At 52.7% G+C, this 14,886-nt stretch overlaps 1 protein-coding gene across 1 annotated transcript; it reads right to left on the minus strand.

Moving 5' to 3' along the window:
• Positions 1–4,154: 4,154 nt before the first annotated feature.
• On the minus strand, positions 4,155–14,681 carry Fgfr4 (fibroblast growth factor receptor 4). Its single transcript, XM_047555254.1, is given in 20 exon segments — positions 4,155–4,810; positions 4,937–5,042; positions 5,304–5,441; positions 6,183–6,253; positions 6,350–6,472; positions 6,881–7,071; positions 7,339–7,449; positions 8,728–8,849; positions 8,931–8,943; positions 8,946–9,075; positions 9,158–9,351; positions 9,729–9,867; positions 9,997–10,187; positions 10,710–10,833; positions 11,375–11,541; positions 11,647–11,727; positions 11,816–12,067; positions 12,752–12,895; positions 14,179–14,294; positions 14,478–14,681. Coding segments are annotated over 18 exon segments (2,391 nt in total). The 5' UTR covers positions 12,843–12,895; positions 14,179–14,294; positions 14,478–14,681; the 3' UTR covers positions 4,155–4,663.
• Positions 14,682–14,886: the final 205 nt, after the last annotated feature.

Consider the following 14,886-nt stretch of genomic DNA (forward strand, 5'->3'; position numbering starts at 1 on the left):
AGACTTGCTTTGAACTTGCAATCCTCCCACCTCATCCTTCAGAGTTGCTGAGGGGATTACCAGGTATGTACCACCATGTCCAGTCAGCCCCCTAATTTTTAAATTTTATTATTATTTTTCTTTTTTCTTTTTAGGTATGGGGGATTGAACCCAGAGGTGCTTAACCACTGAGACACATCCTCAGCCCTTTTTTATACTTTATTTAGAGATGGGGTGTCACTGAGTTACTTAGGGCCTCACTAAGTTGTTGAGGCTAGCTTTGAACTTGCAATTCTCCTGCCTCAGCCTCCCAAATCTATGGGATTATAGGCATGAACCACCGCTCCTAGTGCCATTATTTTTTTTTTAAACATTGTTTAAACTGTATAAATGTAGTTTCCAAAATGCAAAGCTTCCATGTCGCCAGTAGTTATCTGCATCACCCAGGAACCAGTTAAAAATGCAAATTCCTAAGCTTCTCTCCAGAAGTACTAAATATAACTTGTGAGGTGGGGCCCTCTGGGTCATTGAGATATATACTACAGTTTCAGAATGATTGCTTGAAAAAAACAAAACAAAACACAATCTAGTGGCTGGGGTTTAGTTAGTGGTAGAGCACTAGATAAGCTTTTGTGAGGCCCAGGGTTTCTCAGCACCACACACAAAAAGCACACCCTCAAAATCACACTCACTATCTAAACAGTGCTTGCTTTCCTGGTGGGCACAATTTGGGGGATCCTTTCATTATAACGATGAGAGCCCCTGAGTGAGGGAGATTCAGTCTAGAAGCTGACCTGGAATGGTGGGAATGGAGGGAAGACCTGAGGAGGCTGCCCTGAGAACTGAGGTTTGAATGAGCTCTGGAGAAAGTAGGGCTTGGTGTTAAGAGGAAAAGTGTCTCCAGGAAGGAAAAGCCTATGTGAGGGCTCTGAGATGGTAGGGACTGAAGGTCATAGGGTGGGAACCCAAAGCACTGAGCCTGTGCACATATGTTCTTGAGCATTTGGACTATCTTTCCATCCACATGTGGGTATCCTGCTAGCAGACCTCCCCTGCTTCATGCCTGCCCAGAGCCTTTGCTGGCATTCAGAATTGCTGGGCTACCCAGGGTGTTAGAATGAGCTTTGCAGTAGAAGAAAGCCCCAACCCTTCTATTCTTGCCATGTGACCTTCAGCTAGTTACTTCCTCCTTTTGAGTCTCAGTGTTCTCATCTGGGAAGTGGGAACAATAATGCCTTTCTGGAATGGCTGCCATGAGAAGGGAATGAGATCACCAGCTCTGCATAGCCACGGGGTCCTGGAGGCCATTCCCTTCTAATCTCCATGCAATAGCAGCTGTTGTTTACTAAGCAATTACAAGCACTCTGAGCGTTGTAGTCATTCATTCCTGTGTTTTGGGTAGGGAAATGGAGGCTCAGGGAGGGTAACTTCTGTCACAGTACCAGTCCTCCCACCCCGTGCACAATCTAACCCTTCCTCCCAGGTGTCCATTCCCCAGCCAGCTGCCTCCTGTCCCTTGGCAGGGACCTCCCACCTCAGGGTGACTGTCTATCTCTGGATTTCCTCAGAGCCCTGATGGATACAAGCAGTCAGCGAGTGTCAACGTCTGGAAAGAGGCCCAGTGCTTTTCATGGGCTTGGAAGCCACTCAAAACTCAGGCGGACCAAGGGGGCCAGGCCCCAGCTGCTGCCATGCTGCCCAGAGCAGGCTGGGGAGAGCAGGCAAGATGGAGCAGCAGAGCTTGCACCAGGGAATTAGCAGCATCTGTCTCCTGACATGGGATGTCAGGAATGTGGAAGAGTCCCAGAGTGTGTGCCTGCCAGGGAGGCTGGCAGGGAGGGGGCACAGGGTAGGCAGCTGAGTCCCTCCTGGCCTCCAGGAGCTACCAGGCAGCAGCTGCCCCTGTCATTCTAAGTGACCTGGTCTGGTCTCCAATGTGCATAGGGCCTGCTGGGAACCAGGGATGTTGGCCCAACTACTTTTTTTAAAGAATATATTTTTAGAGGTTGGTGGACATTTATTTTATTCATTTATTTATATGTGGTGCTGAGAATTGAACCCAGTGCCTCACATGCTAGGCAAGTGCTCCACCACTGAGCCACAACCCCAGCCCCAGTCCAACTTCTTTATATAGACCCATTCTTTTTTTTTTTTTTTTCCAATGTTGAGGATGGTAACAGGGGCTTTGTGCATGTGCATGCTAGGCAAGTGCTGTACCACCAGGTTATAACCTCAGTCCTGAAGTTTGTTTTTTGTTGTTTTGTTGCAATGCGGTCTCACTCTAATTCCTGAGCTTAATGGACTCCCTTGCATCAGTCTTTTGAGTAGCTGGGACTACAGATATGGCACCACACCAGGCACATTCCTCAATGTCACCACCAGGAAATGGAAGAATCATTTTTATCTGATGGGGCTGTGGTGAGGGAGAACAGTGTGGTGGCTCAGTCTGACATTGCAATGGATAATGTGCCACTCAATCCACATCCTCTTGTCCCTATTCACCATTCTAACCTCCCAACCCTTTCCTTCCCCAGGCAAGTCTGAAAGATAAGCTTCTCCTGTCTTATGATGGGCTAGGTTGGTGTAGAACACAGATACTGGCCAAGAGCCTCCAAAGGGAGACTTGAAGTTTGGAAGTAGGGCTGTCAGAAAGTTTGGAGGTTCTAGGGAGCCAGTGCAGGAAGGAACATAAACCAAGAGCTGCTTTGGGATGCTGGCTTTGGAGCCACCTGTAGGGAAATGGCACACAAAAGGAATGCTGGAGACCTTAATCTAGGGAGAGGGACACTCAGGGACATAAAGCCAGTTCCCAGTGAAATACTATAGCATAACCTATGGGAACTCTCCCCCAAGCATACGTATATCCATCCATGTTTCATTTGAAACCCAAGTCCTGGGAGATAGGCAGGGCAGGAGCTCCCCATTCTTCTGGACAAAGAAAGTGACCATCAGATAAGTAACAATGCTGGCCTCAGTACAACAAATGGAAGCTTAAAGTGACAGGATTTCATCCTCCTGGCTCCAAGTCCAGTGTCTTTGCACTCTGTTAGGGAATACAGTTCTTGGAGGAAGGAAGGAGGTCAGGGTGACTTCCTGTTTTCTGGGCTTGTCATCTGTGAGATGGGGTGCCCTGGAGGAGGTAGAGTTTGCAGGGGAAGATGGGTAGTACAGTTTGGGATATGGTGAGCCAGAGAGGGTATGGGGGAAATTCAGAACAGCAAGACGAGCTGTTCCCTTCATGAACAGTTGCTCAGTCTTGCAGGGAAGCTCCTGACTGAAGACCCAGTCTCAAATTCTGATATCTAATTCCTTAGAAACTAAATGTGTTTCATTCACCATTTCCTAAGAACCTATGGGAACAATTCAGGCAGATTCCATAAATGATGTCTTGGTTGGGCAGTACTGTCCCAGACCAGAAGCCTGCAGGAACAGGGCAGGAGAGCATCATACATTAGATCAGGCACTGCCTCTGGCCTTCCTGTGACTCACCTTGAGGTTCAGGGGCTGGGGAGCAACAGTAACAGCTAGAATGAAGCCAAGGAAGATTCTAGGCTGAGAGGTCTGGGAAGTCGATCCCTCTGACAAGGGGGTCTGAGAGCAGGGCTGACAGCCTCCCTAGTGAAGGACGATGCAGGCAGGGACAGCTGCAGCGCAGCCAGGCGGCAACCAGCTGCTGCCTGGGAGGCTGGCCAGGGTGAGATGGGGTGGGCACAGCCCACAAGCCCCAAGTCTGAGCCAGCAGAGCGTGGGAGCAGGCAGTCACTGGAGCTTGGTTTCAGGTTTTCATGCTGTGTTAACGGTCAGCTTGGTTAATGCTGAGCAGATGGGGGAGGGGAACAAATGGGAGGGAGCATGCCAGCTTCCTGGGGGACAGCCATGCCATGACGCATGCAGGCATGTGTGTGTGCAGAGGGTACAAGGGTCCTGCCCTATGAGTGTGGACTCCTTTGCCCATGAATGCTTGTTCATACCATTGCATACGCAAGATGGTACTGGTAGGAGACACAGACAAAGACTTGGGTTCCCAGGGCAGCTAGAGGTGGATGCAAATCCAAGCCCTGGCACAGAGCCCTCTCTCTGTGTCACTCAGGCAGAACTCCCAGCTTAGGGGACCCCTCCACCCTATTCCCTGTTCATGTCCCTCAGGGGAGACACCAGGCATACAGAGGTTTATTTCAAAAAATAATTTATAAAAGGCCATTTGCTCCTGTGTTTTTGGCAGGCTTTCAGTCTCTCAGAGGCACCCGAGCCAATGCTTCTTCCACCAAGAAGCTGGGACAGTAGAGGCTGGAGGGACTTGGGGAAATGGGGTTCAGAGGCATCTAACTTCTCAGTTGGTGTTGGGAAGCAGGGAGGTGTGACAGCAGCTCTACAGCCAGGCACAGTCAACCTCCTGAGACACAAACTGAGTGCCAAGGCCCAGGAGGTAGAGCAGCATCCTACTCAGGCCATTAGAACAAGGTCATCATAACTCCAAGGGCAAGGATAGGACCTTGAGACTAGGGTTGAACTCTGGCCTGGGAACTCAAGGCAGAGCAGAAAGCCTTAAGTAGGAACCCCAGAACCAGTGGACCTTCCCAGTGGAACCAGAGATCTGGGACAGCACCCTAATTCAGGGGCCTTGGGCGGCCAAAGTCAAAAGCTGTGTTAGGTTGTGGCTGAGCTGGGGGTCCAAGGCCATTGTTCATGTCTGCACTCCAGGGAAAGGGAAGGGGCTTGGCTCCAGTGGCAGGGGGTCATGGCTGAACACAGAGTCGTTGGAAGAGCAGGTGCTGCTGGCGTCCCCACTGGAAGGGGAGTAGGGCCCAAAAGTCAGGCGAAGGTCTAGATACTGCAGGAAACAGAGCTGGTCAGTCCCACAGCCACTGGGAACATGCTATGTCCATGCATTCAGGTGGGGGTGAGACCCAGAGGGAAGCAAACAGAGGGAGGTTGTGGGACAGGATAGGAGTAGTACCTCCTCAGAGACAGCCAGCAGGACCTTGTCCAGTGCTTCCACCAGCTGCTTGAAAGTGGGCCTTTGAGAGGGTGCTGCATGCCAGCACTCACGCATCAGTCCGTACCTGGGAGAGGTGGGGTACAGAGGTCAGAGAAGCCCCAGACCTCAGGGAGGGGAGAACTATGGGGCTCCTGGGGTGGATCAGGTAGGTGGGGCCATTCAGTGGAAGGGTATAGAATCCAGGCCAGGGATCCTGCCTGGGCTAAGAGAAGGGGTCAGGGAGGGAGAGGAGACAGTAGCAGCCATAAGAGTTAGTGCTGCCCTCTTGGCCAGGGTCAGGGAGGATGAGGGTTGGAAAGTGGGGAAGGGCAGTGCAGGGCCTCACAGCTCTGGGGGGCAGTGTGGGGGCCGGTCCATTCGATGTCCCTCCCTCAGCAGCGAGAACAACTCTTCCACAGGGATACCAGGATACGGGGAGCCTCCAAGAGTGAAGATCTCCCACAGCAAGATCCCAAATGACCACCTGGAGGCAGGACCAGGGTTCAATAGGGCACAGCTTTCTTCCCTGTTCCTGAAAACTGGGTTGGGGGACACTTCAGGCATGACCAACCACTAGGGGTGGGAATTGGACTCTGGGCTTCCCCCCCCGCCCCACCCCCGTGGGTGCTAAGGACTGACTCTAGGGGTGCTCTAGTAGACACTGAGCTATACCCCCCTCCTTTCTATTTTTTATTTGAGACAGGGCCTCGTAAAATAGCCAAGGTTGGCCTCAAACTTGTGATCCTTCTGCCTCAGCCTCCTGAGTCACTGAGATTATAGATATGTGCCACTGTCACATATTTATTTGTGAACTGGGCTTCTTTTGGAGTCTGGTGCCACTAAGGTCCCAGGTCAGATCAGAAAAAATTCTTGAGTGTAGAACTCCCAGGGTCTCGTGACTGATTTTGGCAAGTCTCTTACCTATTTGTGTGTGTGTATGTGGTGCTGGGGATAGAACCCAAAGTCTCATGTGTGCTAAAAAGCACAGTACCACTGAGCTGCATCCCCAGCTTCTTTTATCTTTTGAGAGAGGGTCTTTCAAAGCTGCTGAGGGTCATGCTAAATTGCCCAGGCTATCCTCAAACTTGCAATCCTCCTGCCTCAGCTTCCTAAACTGTTGGGATTATACGCATGTGCTACAGGCTAGCACCTTGCCCTAATTATGAGCTAAGACAGCTAAGACATGACTGTTAGACATGTCAGACCCCGAGCTTCTAGAACTTACACATCACTCTGGTGTGTGTATACTCGATCAAACAAGGCTTCTGGTGCCATCCACTTGACTGGCAGGCGACCCTGGAGGGTGAAGGAGGAAGCATGGTACTAAGTACCACAGGTCTCTAAGCTTGCCACCAGGCCCCCCAACCCCCAGCTTTGCCCTGCCTCCCTTACGTTGCTGGTTTTCTTGTAATAGTCAATGTGGTGCACGCCGCGGGCTAGCCCAAAGTCTGCAATCTTCATCACATTGTCCTCAGTTACCAGAACATTACGGGCAGCCAGGTCCCGGTGGATGCACTGGGGACAGAACAGGGGACTTAGCTTTTTTAGGATGAATGGCTGAGAACTGTGCACTTGCCATCTCGCGTAAGCCTGGGGATGGGCTTGCCCACCCATTTTATAGAGAAGGAAGTCAAAATCCAGGAAAGGGAAACCTAAAGCATCTAACTCAGGGCCACAGCTTCTGTCTTCCATCATTGCTTCCCTTGCCTCGCCTGTGTGTCAGGGAATGGGTGATGGGGGAGTGAATGTGGGTGTGCAGGACCAGCTGTACACAGATGGGGTAAGGGTGTGAAGGACTTGCTGTCATTTAGACAGGGTAATGAAACAGAGGAAGAGGTTGGAAGTTGGGGACATTTAGTGTCACCAGCATGAGAGTGTGGAGGGGGAGTTAGAGTGGTCCTGGGCCCCAATTGTAGCCCACACCTTACGAGACTCCAAATACTGCATGCCTCGGGCCACCTGGTAGGCGCAGGACACCAGGGCTGGGAAGGAGAGAGGTCCCTCACTGCTCCGAGGCCCATCAGGGCTCAGGTCAGGACCTGGGGGGCGGCGGGCCCGGAGGAACTCCCGAAGGTTTCCTTTGGCAGCACACTCCACGATAACATATAGGGGACCTGCAGAGGGAAGGCAAATGGTAAGAGGACAGAGAGGTTGCAAATGCTATGGCTCTGTATCTCAACTGTCCCACCTTCCTGGGTACAGACACCCAGTAAGTTGTTGTTTATTCTGCAGTGCTGCGGATTGAACCCAGGGCCTCACACATGCTAGGTAAAACTCTCTTCCACTGAGCTACATCTCCAGCCCATTTTATTTTGTATTTTGGAACAGAGTTTCATTAAATTGCCCAGGCTGATCTCGAACTTGCCTGGCCCCTGCCCCACCTTCCTGGGTGCAAACACCCAGCAGATTTATGATGTTCTTGTGTCGGCCGATCAGCTTCATCACTTCCATCTCAGAGACTAGGTCCGCCAAGTCCTTGTCGGAGGCATTGTCTGCAAGGGCAACAGCTGGGGTGAGGTAGCTACCCTGCAACTATGCAAGTGGGGCTACAGGGCTGGGGACAGGTCAAGGAGCATTGGACCAGAGCTTGGGTGGGATCTGGACCTGAATCCCCACTAGTCTACATGGGCTTTGAACAAATCTCCTAGACTGGGGGTGTAGCTCAGGGGTAGAGCACTTGCCCAGCATGTGCAAGGTCCTGGGTTCAATATCACTACCTCTCTGAATGTCAGGGTTGTCTTGTATGAAACAGAAGAGTAGATCACACCCCACCTCTCACAGTAGTTGTAAGGATGCAACAAGATCAAGGATTTGAAAGAGGCAGGCCTTCTAGTGAGCAGATCCATAAAATGGGAGAGAGTGGGGACAGCGCCAAACAGGAAGGAAGCTGTGTCTGGAGGGGTTGGCACTAGTCCCTAAAGAGGGTGAGAGCTCCTGGGGATGGGAACCAGGCTGGCGCCCTGAGGTCTGTCTGATCAGGACCTGGTGTCCATCTGGCCTGGGAATTCAGGGAACTGCTGGCAGGGTATAGATAGGGGAAGCTGGGATGAAAGCCATTCCAGTTTTTCTTGAGGAGTCTGAGGACCAGGGCCTGGGCCCCCAGGGCTGACCTGTGGCCCTGAGACAATAACATGACATTCCTTCCAACAGCACACACACCAATATCATAAGGCATATTTCTCAATCCCTGCCTCCCAGTACCAGGTGGCCCCAGCTGTGCAGAGAGGAGGAGGAATGGAACAGTAGTGAGTGATCTGGGTCATTCTTGCAGAGGGGGTTAGGAGACAGCAGGAAGAGGCCCCGAGTGGGCAAGTTCCAAGTGTGGACTGTAAAACATCTAAGGGCTCCTGTTTGGGATCTGGAACTTTTAAGCTGAAGAGCTATTCTCCTGTCCTAAGGGAGACAGACCTATAAATGGTCTGCGGGTATTAAGGCTATATTTAGGGGGAACCATGGGAAATGAGGTAGAGAACCTGTGTGGCTGAGAAGGAGGTATGAGGTCAAGGCTGATTGACACAGGTCAGAGATCCAGGGGGATATCAAACTCCTGTCATCCCAATGGTTAAGATTTATTATATATTCCAGGTACTTTTCCATGAACCTCAGAGTAGGAACTATCAGTTGCCCCATGTGACAATAGGAGGAAATGATTTGCCAGGGTCACTTGGATAACAGGATTCCAAGGGGCCCCAGAGCTCACAGGCACACCGTGAGCTCCTTCTGTTAGTCCCAGTACCAAAGGACCTCCCCTAACAGGTTGCCACATGTACCTTTAAGCATCTTGACAGCCACAGTGCTGGTTTGGTCAGGCTGGGCAGGGTCCATGCCGAAGGCCTCTGCACGTACCACCTGCCCGAAGCAGCCCTCACCTAGTGGCTTCCCAAGCACCAGCCTGGAGATCAAGAAAACCCAGCTTCAGACCTCTGGGTTCCACTCTGGAGCCTATATCCCCATCCTCACTCCTTCAGTGTACCTGTCCCGGGGAACTCCCACAGTGGGTCAAGAGGAAGGTCTAGATTCACAAGGCCAGCGAGCAAGGGGGGGCCGCTGGAGGAAAGCCGGACGCCTCGCACCAGGGATGAGCTTGATTTGCCTGAGGAGCCCGACTCCAGGGAGAACTGCAAAGTGGGAGACTTGGCTCTGTTTCCTGGAGTCAGGCTGAGAGCCTTACAGGAATGGGAATGGGGGATGGCATGGTACCTGTCGGCCCAAAGGGAAACGGGACAACTTTTGCACAGTGGCAGGCTGGCGGGGGTGCCGGCTGTGGAGTGCCTGCCCTCGATACAGCCCAGCCAACAGCAGGAGCACAGCTAAAGCCAGGGAGCCCGATGCATACAGGATGATGTCTGTATACCTGGCCTCTGGCACTGGTGCTGTCCATGTGAGGTCCTCCTCTACCCTCGCAGATGGACATACACACAGAGAAAATAAATGACTGATCAGCGATCAGACAGACCAGCCACTAACCCCAACTCAGGTCCTCATGGCTGCCAACACACATAAGGATATATTGAGAAAGCTGTAATTGTTCAGTCCCATGTACCCATACCCCAGAGGGTCACACAGTCACATGCAGAATCAAACACACAAATCTTGGCTCTGGGTGTGGCTTAGTGATAGACTGCTTGCCTAGCATGCACAGGGCTCTGGGATCCATCCCCAACACTGCAAGCAAACAGAAATCTGCATACTGCTCTCAAGCCCAGACCCCACAAACCAAGACAGACTGCCCACCTAAAAGGCCAGAGCCCAAGCTCCCTCATGAGTTTACCTGGGAGCACCGTGAGCCAGGCTGATTGGTAGGAGAGGCCAATGGAGTTGCCTGCCAAGCAGGTGTACTCGCCTGCATCCTCAGCTGACACATTCCGAAGGTACAGGACCTCCACTTCTGAGCTGTTAATGTCTGCTGTCTGGAGTCAGGAGACACAATCAGGGGTCATAGCAGGGCTTGGCCCACACTGGGACTGGGAGGGCAACTGGGGATCTTACCACCCCAGGTGGTAAGAAGGATAGGGTCCAGGTACTAGCAGGAACTGCACCTTGAGAACTTGTACATAGGGGAAGCCGTCAGCTCCAAAGCTGCTGCCATTGATGACGATGTGCTTCAGCCACTGGATGTGGGGCTGGGCATCACTGTACACCTTGCACAGCAACTCCACATCGCTGCCTGCCACAGCTGTAGTGTTGGCTGGGAGCCCCGCCTGCAGGATGGGCCGGTGCGGGGACCGCTCTGGGGGCCAGGCTGGGATGTCAAACCTGACCAGTGGCACCTAGAAGCACCCTGTTTATCTTCCTCCATCCTCTCCAGGGCTTAAGGGAACAACCTTCTGATATGTGGATCAGACCTTATCTATCTCCTGCTTACATCTTCCACGGTGTCCTATTGCCTTTGGGTCCAGGATAACTTCTCAGCCTAACATCGAGAACCTTCTAGTATGCCTCCCCATGTAATGCTATCCACCAGAGATATACTTCCCCACAAAGGCAAGGCATTCTTGGCAATCAGGCCCTTAACTCTGCATGTGCCCTTTGCCTGAATGTCTTTCTTACTCTTTCTCTAGGCAAGTCCCTGTTCCTTCAGGCCCCCATAACCCTGTGTTTCTCTCTGGCCCACCAATCACTTTGAGCTACTTGATTCATCTAAAACTGAGTCCAATTTATCTGCCAGCCTGGGTTTCCCCAAAGGCAGGACTGAGCCCAAGACAGTCAACCACCCCTCTAAACACACTACCTCCCCAGCCCAGTCACTCACCCAGCACATCCAGCAGATAGCTGTAGCGGATGCTGCCCAGAGAGTTCTCTACAAGGCAAGTGTACGTGCCACGGTCTGAGGGCACCACACTTTCCATCACCAGGCTCCAGTGCTGGTGGCGCAGCTGAAGGTAAACAAAGTATTCATGTGGGACCATTACACAATATCTACCCCGGAGGGCCAGGGTATGAGCTGGCTAGAACCTGCCCACAGGGCTCTTCTCAAGTCACCTAGGCCCTGAGGGAGTCAAGCCAAGGTCAGAGACCCTTGGAACAAAGAAAGAGGGTCTGAGAAATATCTGAGCTTTAGGTTTGAATCTTTTTTGAGTTTTAGCTCTACTTCTCTCTACTTCTACCTTGTGCCAGACTTTGCCCTCTTAGAGTGTCAGTTTTCTACCATAGCACAGAGCTGACTCTGGATGGTCTCATCCTGAGAATGAGATGCTAAGGCTTATTGATACCTACTGGTCAATGAGTCTTCCCACTTTACTGATGGAGTCGTTAAGGCTAAAAGGTTAAATCACTTGGCAGACAGTAACAGAGTAGAAACTAGAACCAGAACTGGAGCCCCATGATTATCTTCCCCAAGAGATTTATTTATACATGAGGAGACTGGTAGAGGAATGAAAGTGGGGGAGAAGATGGCCTTGGAAGCCAGAGACTCACCCGAATGCCTCCTATGCGATTTTCCCCATGGAAGTCCTGTCCATCCTTGAGCCAGCGGATGGTGGGCATAGGGTTGCCTGCAGCTGGACAGCGGAACTTGACTGTGTTCCCAGCAGGCACTGCATGTAGTTTCTTCTCCATGCGTTGGGGGTGTGTCCAGTAGGGTGCTGGAGGAGAAAGGAAGGTAGTTTGTGCTCCTGTGATGACCACTAGCTCCCACACAGTAACAAGATGGGCGGTGGGGACATGAATTCTTAAGGACTCATACCAACCTTGTTGGTGGTAAATGTGCCCATTCAAGGCGCCCCTGTGGGCCTTGGGGTCCTTGTCATCATTGCTGGAGGTTAAGGAGTCTATATCATGGACAGAGGGAGATAGCTGACATCCAAGAAGGGAGGTTTTTTCCCCAGTTACCCTTTAACCCCTGCTAGACCCTCTTACCATCTGCAAGCAAGGTGAGATTGTGCAGGACAGTCATAGAGCCACGTGCTAGGCAGAGGTAGTGGCCAGCATCTTCTGGTAGAAAGCTGGCAATCTCCAGGCGGCCCCTCCAGCCCCGTACCCGGCCAGCAGGTGCCAGGCGACTACCCTCCTTATACCAGTGGCCACCACGCTCAGCCCTCCCACAGCACAGCCTCACAGGCTGCCCAAGGGCCACAGTCAGCTCCTGCTCTTGCTGCTCCAGGCAGGGCTCTGAGGGCAGAGGGTAGAAGTCAGTGAACCCCATAGATCCACCAGAGGCTGCCCCCTGCATACGAAGAACATGCTGTATACATGGGGCAAAAGCATCTTGGGACATATGCTGGTCAAGCTGCTTCTCCTACACATACACACACACACATACACACACACACACATGCAAAAATGTTACACACAGAGCAAATGCCATACTTCTAGGGCATGTCACATACAAAGTACTTGGCACACATGCTATACATGCCACTGCACAAGACACACACACACACACACACACACACACACGGGCACATGCTCTAGGTGCCATTTATGGAGCACACATCACACTTCTGGGGCATATCACACTCAGTGCATACAGCATACATGCTGCCTTGAGTGTCCCAAATCATACACCAAGTATACAGAAAACACACACACACACACACACACACACACACACACACACACACAGAGTCAAGGGGCTCACCACTGGCTCTGCAGCCCAGCAAGGCTAGTCCTCTCTTGGAGACAGAGATAGGTGGATGCTTGCTGGGAGCCAGACTCTGAATCTCAATGGTTGAGCCCTGCCCTGCTGCCACCTTCTCAGGGCCAGGGCCAGGATCCTCTCCAGCTTTACTCAGCCAGCACTCCCTTCCTATTGTCCACACATCCTGCCACTCTCACCCATGATAGAGGTCATACCCAGCTCCGTTTCCTCAGAGGCCTCTAGGGACAAGGTTGGAGCCCTGGGTACCCCCAGTAGGACTCCAAACAGGGCCAACAGCAGCTGCATCTCCTTCCTGCTGCTCTCAGGGACCCAGGCTGGACTTTCCACCAACTGCCTTCCTAAAACAGGAAAAGAGCTGCTACTACATCAGCCTTTGTTGGCACAATTCCCTTATTTTGCAGATGAGGAAACTGTTGCTAGGTATTGAACTCAGGGCCTCACACTTACTAGGCAAGCGCTCTAACCTGGGTTACATCACCAGCCCTTTCATTTTGAGGTGGTCTCATTAAGTTGCCAAGGCTGACCTCAAACTTGCAATCCTACTTTAGCCTCCTGAGGAGCTGGGGCACAGATGTGTGTCACCATTCCTGGCCTGAGCATGATTTTTAGATGCCTTCCACACTTTTCTAAACTGGGAACCTGTCCAGAAAGCCCATCACACTGGCTTCTCCTTAGTCACTGCTATCATACTTCTAGTTCATTCTGCCTGCTCAATCTCTTTCCAGTCTATCCCATTTCCCTTACTGCCTATCCAGGGCTGTTCTCTTGCTTCTCTTGGTGTTCTCTTGCTTAGAGACTTTGTACATCTTCTGCCTGGGCTCTTTAGCCTTCACCCTCAAGCAGGGATTTAAACAAATACAAATTTGCTATGTCATCCTGGAAACTTATAAGCTCTTAAGGAGCTACCTGTGTCCAGCAGGATCCAGTCCACACTGTTCACCCAGCATCCTAGGCCTCCTTCTCTGTCCCTTTGGTTCCACTGTCTATCCCTTCAGCCCCTTCAGGTGCTTTCAAAACTGGTCACATTTGCTGTCTTGCTTATATCTTTTTTTTTTTTTTTTTTGGGTGCTGGGATCGAACCCAGGGCCTTGTGCTTGCGAGGCAAGCACTCTACCGACTGAGCTATCTCCCCAGCCCCTTGCTTATATCTTTGTGCCTCTCATTCTTCTTGTCCAACTGGCTCATATGCCAGGAGCCCAGCCCACCCCACAGGTTCGGTTGCTTCCTCCTCTGCAAAATCCCCCTATACCACACTCTGATAACTAGGCAAAGCAGTGCTCCGGGTCCAGAGCTCTGGCTCAGAGTCGGGTGGTGGGGTTGTCCCGTGGGCTTTATTCCTACTCTCAGGACTGCTCTGACCTTACAACCTCAGAGTCTTTAGTCGGGTCACCGAGGTTGCTGGCCACTGACCCACTACCCAGCACGCGCAGCCCGATGACATGACTGGCAGTTTAAGACAGTCCTAGGTTTCCTTCCAGCCTCCTGCACTCAGGGGCTGAAGGCGCTTGGGTAATTGCACCCATTTGAGCGTCGGTTTTCTCATCTTTATGCCCCGTGCACAGGCGGTCAGAGGCTCAAGGGCGAGCGCGCTCTTACCCGCCCCCCGCCCCAATGCACACACCTGGTCAGCCTCCGGGGGAGGTGCAAGTCAGCGGGTCCCCATGAGGAGCTGTAGAGACTGCTGGCCCGCCCCCGCCCGGGTGGGCAATAAGTAACCAGCTCCACGGCCAGGGTGCTCTTTGGACGGAAAGGGACAAAAGGCCCTGTGTGCGCTGCGGGTTACTGATTTACCGCCCCCTCCACCACCCACCCCCGCCGAGTGGACGCCCAGGTTCCCTGTGCTGGGAGGGAACAGTCTCCAGAGCCCCGCCACGGCTCGCCCCCTGGCGGCTGGGAGCGCAGCCCGGGAGCTCAGCTCACCTAGATCCTGTGTGGCTCAATTCCCGGTTCCCGGTTCACCTGGCTCCTTCGCAGCCCGGTTCCCAACTCCGGCCGTCCACGACCCCCGCGCCTGGCGGGGTCCGCAGACTCAAAGCGGGAGCTCCTCCGCCCTAGGCGGGAGAGCCAGGAATGTATCCGCTAGAGCGGCGTGGCCGCGGGCGGCCCACCTCTTGGCCAGCCCGCCCCGAGCCCCGCCCTGCCTGGACCAGCTCTATTCCGAGAGGCGGGGTCCCGGACGGCCCAGATCCCCGCCCATCTGGAGCCCCGCCCCCGAATCCAACTGCGCTGGACAGACAGGGTTGCCCATTTTTGGGACCCTGCTCAGCCTACCAAGCACCCCCTCAGATTCCACCTCATTTGCGCCATTAAGATTCCTGGCCAGGCTTTC

Source organism: Sciurus carolinensis, chromosome 6, assembly GCF_902686445.1.
Source record: "Sciurus carolinensis chromosome 6, mSciCar1.2, whole genome shotgun sequence".
NCBI classification, from domain to species: Eukaryota; Metazoa; Chordata; class Mammalia; order Rodentia; family Sciuridae; genus Sciurus; species Sciurus carolinensis.